The sequence below is a fragment of the Apteryx mantelli genome, chromosome 2 (assembly GCF_036417845.1).
Source record: "Apteryx mantelli isolate bAptMan1 chromosome 2, bAptMan1.hap1, whole genome shotgun sequence".
Classification (NCBI taxonomy): domain Eukaryota; kingdom Metazoa; phylum Chordata; class Aves; order Apterygiformes; family Apterygidae; genus Apteryx; species Apteryx mantelli.
The window spans coordinates 63,891,993-63,902,705 of record NC_089979.1 but is presented as its reverse complement, the minus strand read 5'-3'; the positions used below and the strand labels follow the sequence as shown (position 1 = coordinate 63,902,705).

At 37.6% G+C, this 10,713-nt stretch overlaps 1 protein-coding gene across 1 annotated transcript in view; it reads right to left on the bottom strand.

Moving 5' to 3' along the window:
* LOC136991331 (beta-Ala-His dipeptidase-like) overlaps window positions 1-2,721 on the bottom strand; it is a 14,228-nt gene extending 11,507 nt beyond the window's left edge. Inside the window, exons 1-2 of the mRNA XM_067292158.1 lie at window positions 2,647-2,721; window positions 1,928-1,963 (exon numbers count right to left, since the gene is read on the bottom strand). Coding sequence (XP_067148259.1) covers window positions 1,928-1,963; window positions 2,647-2,721 — 111 coding nt within the window. The remainder of the gene's footprint in view (window positions 1-1,927; window positions 1,964-2,646) is intronic.
* Window positions 2,722-10,713: the final 7,992 nt, after the last annotated feature.

The window sequence follows — 10,713 nt, the reverse complement described above, 5'->3', positions numbered from 1 at the left end:
CAAAATTCTCCTCACAAAAAAGCCTACATTTTGGACTCCTAACTGCTAAGTAGGCATCCTAGTGCAAATATTTTTGTTTTAAATAACTGGAACAATACCCACAAACTTTTAAATCCAACTGAAGTCACCAGGAACAGGACATTTGCAAGTCAAGAAATTTCTTTAGATGATTAAAAATGATCCTAGAAAGTAATGTCAGATAAATTGTGGGGATAAAATAATAAAATTTGGTTGTTATTCACAAGTGAACAAAATGGCATAAAAACACATTCTTGTAATTAAAATTAGCTTTTTTATTTAGAGAACTCAACAATTAAGAATGATTAGCTACACTAATAATGCCTTCTCTAGAACATTTTAAAAGAAAAATTAAGCTATATTAGACTATTCTTAATAACTTGCAGATTTTAAAAGTGCCCAATTAAAAAAAGAAAAAAAGGACTCCAGAATAAAGGTAGGAAACGCACAAATTCAATGCTATTAAAAGGCAGACACATGAGATCCCATGCATCTTGTGCCATTTGTAAAAAGGTTGTTTTATTATCAGTGTAACTAATCACGATGAAGACATCTCTTACAACCAAAGACATTATAATGAATTTTCTTTACAGCTACAGAGAAATGGGATTTGCTGTTCCATATCAAACTAGAACAGGCTGTATAAATTCTTCTTCATATTTATTGTTAAATGTAATTTTTATCTATAAAATCAGCCATGAAATATTAAAAACTGAAACAACAGAATTTATATCCTTTACTTAATTTAGTTTAAACGGTCTATTCACTAAAGAGAGGGAAAAAACGTTACATATGTATTATAGCGCCCCCTTCCCCCCCCCCCGAAGCATTTCCATTATAAACCCCTTAGTTTGGGGGATTTATAACTCGGCTGTAAAAGTTCACTTCATACTTAGAGTTGGTATACTTTTCCTTTTACAAATTAAAAAATAAAATAAATCTGCTGCAGGAGGAAGGCAAGAGGGGGAATGCGAGAGGAGAGAAGCGTTCACATGAAAAGCCTTCGGTGCTCAGCCACTGGAGCCGGGAGACGAGGGCCATGTGCCCTGTGCCGCCGCCTTGGCCCGCGCCCTGCCGACGGCGACGCCCCCGCGGCAGCGGCCGCGGTACCTCCGCGCAGGCAGAAGCCGCCCGTTCCTCCAAAAGGGCGCGAGGCCGCGGGCGGGGCGGGGCGCGCCCAACCGCCCTCCCCAACGGCCGCGCCTGCCCCCGCGAGCCGTCCTTTCCTGTCCGCTGCCAGTCCCCGCCCAACGGAGCGGGGCGCTGCCTCGCGCACAGGCCCAGCCACAACCCACCGCGTCACGCGGAGGCCGCCGAACCGACGCTCACTACTGACTTTCGGCCACCGCTGACCTGGGCCAGAGTCGGGTTGACAGACTATGGGTGAAAATCCCATATCCCACTGTGAACTTCCGGAGTCATCCACACGACTGTAAGTTAGAGGGATTTAAAGTAAATAAGGGAGAAAGGCAAGAGGCATTAAAATTTGTCAGCAAAAAATCTGTCAAGTTTTTGTTTCCTTTGGGGAAGGAGAGCGGGAGGGAAGAAGCCAGCACATCTTAAAAATAAGCAGTGGACAAAATGGCATGTAAAAAGGGCTTTTCTGAGTTGCAGACCTAAAAATTGAGAATTTGGGAACTGGAGATCAGAGAACATGTAGTGTGATGACACCTGCAGCAGAAAAATAAAGGCAGCCAAAAAAAAAATTCCAATTTGATGGAAGCTAAAGGATTAAAGGGTATAAAAAGGCCTTTATTTAATATAGCATGGAAAAAATAATTAAAAAAAATTCACAGGAAGGTAGATTCCAAAACCAAAAAAATAAGGCAACAGCAAGACAAATGACCATGACCTTAATTGCTGGGTTTTAAACTAGGCTATTTCAACCTACCAATACCTTATTTTCAGCTTTCTCCTTGATCACAGCAAGAAGCACAAGAGTACCCTATACCTTAATTTTCAAGGCTCCCATTTTATGGTCTGAAAGGAATAGAAAGAGGTAGCCAGGGCGCAAACCGCTGGTTTGGTTCTCCCAGTATAGCTGGTAGGCACCGAAGCAAGCTATGCTCCGTGACTGGCTGCAGTCACTAGTTTTAAGAGCACAAGAGAGGCTGGAAAAGAGTGCAAACTCAGAGATGCTCACAGCTGCCCCAGTGAAGCTGCCCTCCTCTGTTCAGAGGAGGCCAAGGCCATGAGCTCCAGTTTAGCCTTTGTCACAGCCCATAATTTAAATTTCGTTCATCAGAAAAGGCTCTCTCTTAGCAATTCTCTAACTATTATCTGTAAGGCTACTGCAAGTAGTTTGCAACCCATCCCTTAGGCTCAAAGGTGGACAGGGTTCCAAAAGTGGCGTTTTGTAGCAAAAGCTTCAGACAACTGCCTTAAAGCCAATGCTTTCTTGCTAAAACTTTCTAGGTTTAAACTCATTCTAATACTAGACTGAATTCATATTTTATGTCTATATGATTTTACACGTACTTTTTTTTTAATGCAACACATGAGTAATACAAAACATCATTAAGGCCAAAGACTTAAAATATGGAAAAGATCAGTACATATCTATCAATGCTTGCATTATCTACACATAGGAGAAAAAAGTATAGAGGACAGGCAGAAGCAGAAACTAACTCCATTATTATCATCCTCCAAGCGGGCTCCTGCTCCTTCCTTGGTTATTGCTGAATTGATGATTTTATCCAACATGGCATTTATTGTGCTTCTAAGAAAAACTGGGGAATTCTCTCATATTGTAATTCATGCAGACACAGGTAATGTCTACTTTTGCTTTGCCAAAAGTAAAACTGCAAAGGACTGGAAATAAAAATTATTGACCCAGATTGATTTCTTCCACATCCTACAACTGGCAACTTGAACAAAAGAAGAGATGAAAAACTATTGACATTGGAAGGACAGGTTCAGACTATCCTTTCACATTAAAGGAACAAAATTGATAAAATAGGCAAGGATATTTAGGTAAATTTCAATAATAGCTAGGAAGAGAAGATGCTTTTATGAACTAAATTCATGGCACGCACACAGAGCGGAGGATATTTCTGAGATATGTATAAAGAAAAAAAATGTAATAGAAAGGTATTACCTACATAGCCTCCTGCCACACACTCACAAAAAGGTACATGAGCAATACAAATGAATACTGAGTAGCAAGAGAAAGACTGAGAAAGTTGGTGCTTGATGACAAGAGTATCCTTAAAACAATCAGACTCAATAGCAAAGGCTGCAACTGTAAAATCAGTTATCAATTCATGGCATTTATGACTGATCCCCAAAAGGAACATGATGAAGGAAAAATGAAGGATGAACTAGACAATGAAAATGTTTTAGCGGTTAGGGTGCTACTCTGGAACAAAAATCTGCACTCCATTTCCAAAATTCAATAGCCCCAAATGACTTAAGTCTAGATCCACCAGGGAATTCAAGCACTACTGAGCATTTCAATGTCAAGCTTTAAATGTCTGGATCACAAAGTGGGTCTGGAGTTCCGAATTAGGCACTTGTATCTCTTACATAGAGTAAATACACAGAGAGAGAGGAAAAAAACTCGGAGGGAGCTGCAACAGCCAGAGTGAAAACTGAACCACCTTACATAGTTCCTTAGAATATCAAGTCACTAATCTCATTAGTCTTGGAGAATTAAAATATAAAGCAAAACAAAATTTAAAAAAACAAACACAACAGTACAGTCTCTACTTCCCTTTAGGAAATCAAAGTCATTTTTGAGACAGTGATGCCCTCTAAGGCTACTGGAGCTGCTCAATAATGTTACGTCCCTACTTCTGGGAACAGAGCAGAGCTGCAAGCCTGTACATCACATGCACATTGGATTAACAAGTTTTCATGATGATGCAGTAAAATCCACATTCACTCCAAGAGTATTTTTCTTTTTTTTTTTAATGTTAAAGATAGTGGGTAGCCATTAGCATTATTTATATTAGAATTTATAGAAAAACATATATTCATTAGAAAAAACATGTATTGACCTGACATGAGCAGACGCATACTATTTGCTCTGCCCTTCCGGTGTTATTTAGTGGAAAGACACTGAAAGTGCCTTAGGACCCCTTTGTGAAACTTTTCAAAAAAGTAAATATTTAAAAGAAAAACATCAACAAGATGGCATTTAATAATAAAGCATACTTTACAAAGTACTAGAATTTGAGGGATTATTAATCTTGAAAATATTCCCTTAAGTTATCCTTATTTGGAATGATTGGAATTTCTATATTATCTATATAATTTTTGCATTGCTTTATCCAACCAGCCTACTAAATGATTAAAAATAAACTGGACTGAGCTTCACTTTGACCTGCAGTGACTCCTATATGTATTCTCAAAATTAACATGAGCACTAAATGCTACTGATCTTCAACTTATAATAACTGGTCAAAGAATACTGCCCTGTAATTCGCTATAAGCTAAAATCATAGTGCTGAACTGTGCATTTTCAAACAAGTGGTTTATAGCTCTAGATTTAAAATGCAAAGTTTCCATTATATTTAATAATTAAAATGCATGCTGCGTTATGATTACATTTGGTGACTGGATTAGTGGTACCCCAACTGAGTTAAACAATGCCTTTTTCCTATTAGAGTTCATATTACCATATCATCTATTTGTTTAAGAAAAGGAAGAAGAAAAGCACAGCAAGGAAGAAGGAATAAAAAAGAAATATAAACATCAAACATACTGACAGACAGAGAGGACCAAAACAGTGAGAAGACCTGGAATCAGCAAAATGTACGCTACCTGAAAGTGGAAAAGCTGAAGTATCTAAGCATTTAGTTTTCAAACCTTAAGAAAAAGAATATTCTTCATTTGTCAATGAGGGTTCTCATTCAAAGTAAATGATTTAAACCTCGGTCTGTTTTCCAAGATTCAGTTTCTACAAATTTAGGAAATACAGACATCACTGTCAAAGAGCGGACTCTCTCGGGCTGTCAACTTCTTAATCAGGTTCTGACTTCACTAGAAAGTGTGAAATTATGTAATTATTTATGCTTGGCAATTCTGATGGTTTAGACAATTCCAACACTCAGAACATCTTCTTTTATATTAAAAAAAAAAAAATCCATCTGCAGTTTTATTTCAGGGAATATACCATTCTCTCTCTCTCTCTCTCTCTGTGCCATCTAGGTGTTTTATTCAAACAAAACTTAAATATTATGCAAAGTAGGTCTCTTCTCCCAAAACAGATACCACTGAGCTTAGAAACATACTTTACAAGAATGAAAAAATAATTAAAAAATAAACATCAAGATGAAACCATGGCCATGCTGACATCAATTCAAGTTTTTTCAGCACTGTCAGTTAGATTAGATTTCATCCAAAATTCTATAATTACAGGACTACTGACCTTTGAGTACTTGCAACAAATGCATAAATAAAGTATTATTTGACCCCAAAATTAGACACACTCCTTGCGTTTCTGCACTGCCATCCAACATTTAAACATAAATGTCAAAGATTAATTTTTTTCCCCCATTTCAAGTATAATTTAATTCTCTTGCTATCAGAAGCGGACTTGAATAAAGGCTTGTGTGTCTGAAAGTTTGCCTACTTTTCCATCTGTATTCGTTGGTCTAATGTAATACTTCTACCTACATGCCTCCTCTTACCCCTAAAAGAAATCTACCCAATGATACACTCTTTGCATACAAACTATAAAAGTTACCCGTCTCTGACAAAGTTTATTCTACACTGTACCCCAAAATACACTGTACTGGTACCAGCAATATCTACGATAATAATACCATGAATGAAGGGGAAAAAACATATATAGACATTCCTTTGAGTCAACCCCCATCTGCAAAGCTCAGCATCTTTTTTTCCCACAGAAACTGAATGGTCTGAACAGAGCTGGCAAAATGCACTCTCAGGTTTCTACTCATCCTCTCCAAATGCCTTCTATTGCACCCAGCAATCTCGTACGCAAGAGCGAGCCCTGGGTTTTGAGAGACGGAGCTCCTTCACTCTCATCAGGCGTCTGCTTTGGAGTGGCATGACGAGACCTCCACAGCAGACTGACGTGCCTCTCCTCTCCTGCCCCAGTTTGCCGTCCTGCTGCAATCTCCCTGGGCGGCCCGAAGAAAATCCGACAGGGAACACAGACCACATACCCCTGGCTGTAGGTATGATCAGAGGCACACACAAACAAGTGAAATAAAATACTTGTTAATAATTTTCTACCTATCTAGTTTTAGAATGGCTCTCAAGTAAATTAACAAATCTGTAGCTTTGACAATTAAAGTCTAATCACGAGTGACTAAAAAGGATGCATTTTCATACAATCTCTATCCACAAAGTTCCTGGTACAAGTAACACTGTATTTCCAAACCTCTGCTCTAAAACTAGGCACTGTTTTGGGGGGTTAAATTTGGACCAAAAAAAAAAAAATTCTGGCTTTCTCCTTTTTATATGCCCAAATTATGAGATGGAGTGCTTGTGTCAGATTCTGATTTTAGTCATTTTGACACAAATTGAAAAAATTCTGTTAAACTAAATGGAGATATTCCAATTTATATTCAGGTAAATAACATCAAATTCTGGTCCCAGGTTTTCTTTCCTTCCTGATTAAATTACATTAATGTACGCTCAAAATAAAGCAAATACTGCTAGTTCTACTAATTTTTTAAACAAAGTTAACTATGGAAAAAACATCTCCCTCACACACACACAAAATAAGCAGGGTTCTTTCATACTTCTGCGACCTATCCAAAGCCTTGCAACAAGGACCAACATTACATGAGCACCAATATAGGAATTACACCAACATAGGAAATTGCTTCCTGTGAGGAAGGGACCTATAGGCCCCTGTTTCTTCCTAAACAAATTTTATTAACTTGATATGTTCCTGAGATATCAAAACACAGGAGTCTGGATTCTTACATGGAATGCAGTGGGGAAAAAGGCCCAAAAACTAAATATTGCACCTTCAGATTGGGAATTGTTAAAAGGTTTGACATTGTATTTATTCTTATATTAGCCCTAATAGTAGTAGCCCTAGTAGTTTAAGCTTGTTAACAGGAACAGTTCTTTTCATTTAAGGTAAACAAGAATTATCTTTCCATTGCATAGGTAAAACTTGTAAATAGGACAGCTCATAAATTCTAAGATGAGAGTAAGCAGGAAACTATTCATTAAGGCTTGTGTTAAATTCAAAACACGAAGCATAGCATGTTTAAAGAAGAAGGTTTATTTTTAAAAGTATTCATTAGGCTCTCATCTTCAAGCCTCAGACTTGTAAATAATTTAAAATGAAAATTTGAACAACAGGGAGAAAAAACACAAATGTAATTCAAATCATTCCATTGTTATACCAATAAAACTGAAAACAATAGAAAAGTTGGCAGATTTTGAAGACAACATTCATAAAACATTTTTATGTACTGCATCTTTGAACTTAGATATTATGCTAGCACTGGATTCAATCAAAAAAAAATTATCTCTGACTTGTAACAATCAGACTGTGCCCAGTAAAGGATACACATACTAAACTAGTAATTTTTAGTATTCATTGCACTTTATTCTGTTGCTGCCAAAACAAACAAACAAGCTGCAGCTTATGGATGCTTTTGGATTTTTTTTTCCATGTTGACTTTTCATAAATGTATTTCCTATTCAATTTATCCTACGTAAGGTAAGAACCTTTTCCCTTTAAGGAATAAGTCCAGTTAGGCAAGATTTGCCTCACATGGGCAGCATGAAAAGAAACAGCCTTAATTTCACTGGATTTTTTTTTTTCCTTTTTAGATATAGGTACATATATAGAAATTAAAAACAGGAAGTGAAGAACAGAAATCTAACAGAAAACACAAACACCAGTCTTTCCTGTGCTTTCTGCACCTCCAGAGTCCCAAATCCCATGTCAATATACCCCTGCAGAAGGTGCAAGGAACTAGGAGAGAGAGTGTAATTTTTCCTTTAATGAATTTCTGTAGTTTGCTATCCTTTTTCCAAGCATTGGGGATAATTCATCTTGAATATAATGTATTATTGCAACATTCAATGGAAGCTAAGCATGCAACAGGCATTCCTTTCTTACTATAATAGACTACATGGGACAGCAAAATGCTGAAGTGCTGTATTTCCAAACTGCGTTTCGCAGAGAGAAAGATGCACACGTATACTGCGTGGCACATGAAAGTAAGCCATGCTGCTCAGAAGTGCTGAGCTTCCTGCCCACATGCCGCACAGCATGCACACACACCAGTAAATCTGACGCTTTTAGGACACATGGGACTTACGTGCAGGGGCAGCCCGTATGCAGTAAACCCGGCACTTCTTAGCAAGCTCTGGGCTTACTGTACACATTATTCAGCCAATGCAAACACAGGTTATAGTTGATACAATGATTCCTAGAAGCACCAAACCTGCCAAAAAGGAGCAGAGACACCAGGCAGCATCTGAGCAGTAAGTCTGAGGCTGCCTCACGTGAACCAAGACAGCTAAGTCATCCCTGCTCACACTTTTCCTTCAAACAAGTGGATGATGCCAGCATGTTACATATCATTTTTATAGATAAAGTAGGTATGACAAAAATATGTCTTAAAATCAACCAAGCATGGACTGCATCTCACACATTTACAGCAAATGTAGATATGCCCCTGACTTACCAAAAGCAAACAAACCAACCAACCCAACCACTAACCCACACAAAATGGAAAGAGGGGCAGGCCACAAAAGCTTCCAGAGCAAGCCCAAACTGAAAAACCCATCTTAAAAGAGAATTCACATATACAATAAAAGAATAAAGGCTTACTGGAGCTTTTAAGGCAATCCAAATGATACGAGAACAGTTTCTTTGTTTTAATTAGAACTCTCCTGAAGGCCTCAATGCTTTTCAAACCTTTATTATATATACAAAAATATTTTATACCACATTATATATAAATCCCAAAATAAAAATATCACATGAAACAATAATTTCTATAAAAATTGATGACTTTGGATAATGAGTTTTGTTACACCTTGTAATTGCAGTGAATTTTTAACAAACAGTAACATAGTTAAATGTATTTTTTAAATGTTTGTTCCTATATTTTGAGATACTCTTTTGCAATAACAATTAAAGATGGTGGCTAAACACAACAATGAACTTTCTTCTTGACTATAATGAGAAAAAGAAATACCAGCCTGGAAAACATCTATATGTATATTTGTAGAAAACCAGTAATCTAGAAGTGTTTACGTCTAGATCAGCAACCCTTAGTACTCTTGAGAGCCTCCTCCTTGGCCATTACATATGCCACACACACAAACTTGTATTTTGAGGCTTAGAAAGACAGAGGCAATTACAATTTATGCCTCTAAACAAGCAAACCAAGAACATTTGCAGCCTCCTATCCCAGATAAGTATAACCCATACAGTCACAGACTACTGTAGTTCAGTAGTAAGCCAGACTACTCAGAGAAAAGATCAGCCTGCTGTGGAACAAACAGCAAAAAAACAATCAACAACTGTTAATGTATGATTGTAAAGCAGTCATGAGTCATGCAAATAAGCATTTTATATTTGGAATATCACCACTGCCTTTTTCTAAATGGCACTAGGGTTATTTCTCTATAAAGAAGTGCATGAATTTGCTTGCATTTACTAGTAATTTTCCTTTTTCTATTGAGGAAGGAAGGTAACTAGATTTCATTTTAGTCTAAAGCTATAGCTTACTGCTTTTTAACAAGTTTAGGATGCAACCTTCTTTAGTCTTCAAGTGTTGAGGAACTAGAATTATATAAATTAAGAACCCCCCCATACATTTAACATAAATACATAGAATGGGCTGTACACTTTTCAGTAATTATAGAAACTTCTCTGGCAGATGGCAGAAACAGCACCAGCTGGAAACAAGATCACCAGAAATGGTAACTTCAGAGCATCAAGACAGGTATAGTTCCTTTATTTTAAATACACCATTTCTTCCCACAAAGCAAAGGAAGCCTTTGGAATTTCTCCAGCAATAAACTAGAGCTGACAAGAACAATGTCTTTACACATTTTGTTTCTTAACTGGTTTTATACACATAGGTTAATAAGTATTTTGAATTTGTGTCTTAGCACAGGCACAAAAAGTGACAGGTTTAGAAGAAAAACAGGTGTAGTTATTTAAACCTTCAGAAACTTTTATTTAGTGGTGTAAGACAGTTCATTGCAAATGCAGACAGACCAAACCACTCTGTGGTAGCAGAGAGATGTCACATTAAAACATGGACACCCCAGACCAGACCTGAAGGTTTGCTATGCAACCTTCTGTGTAGCCTGACTCCTACTTTGTTCTCCCAAAGACATCCAGGGTTAATGCTATGCCTTTCATTAGCACTAAACATCACAAGTGAGGCTTATTTGTTACACGTTTTTGTGTTCACCAAGAACTGCTGTCATTTGTTTTGGTCATTACACTCCAGTCATTTCCAGTGGGCAGCAGTACTTTAAAGTCTGTGCTACTGGCAAGCTGCACCCTGTGTAGCGCACTCAGCCAGTACTGCTGCTGCCTCAAAATGCCAAGGCCAACACAAAGCAATACCCTTCTGGTGCAGAGTAACTAAGAGTGCTCAGCTGGTTGGCTGTTGACTTGTCAAAATGAAAGTACTGTTTTCTATTTGAATCTTTTATATTAAAACAGAACAGCAGAGGCCACTAGGTCTGGTAGCTGTCTGGAGGACAACTGAACAGTTAATCTTCCTC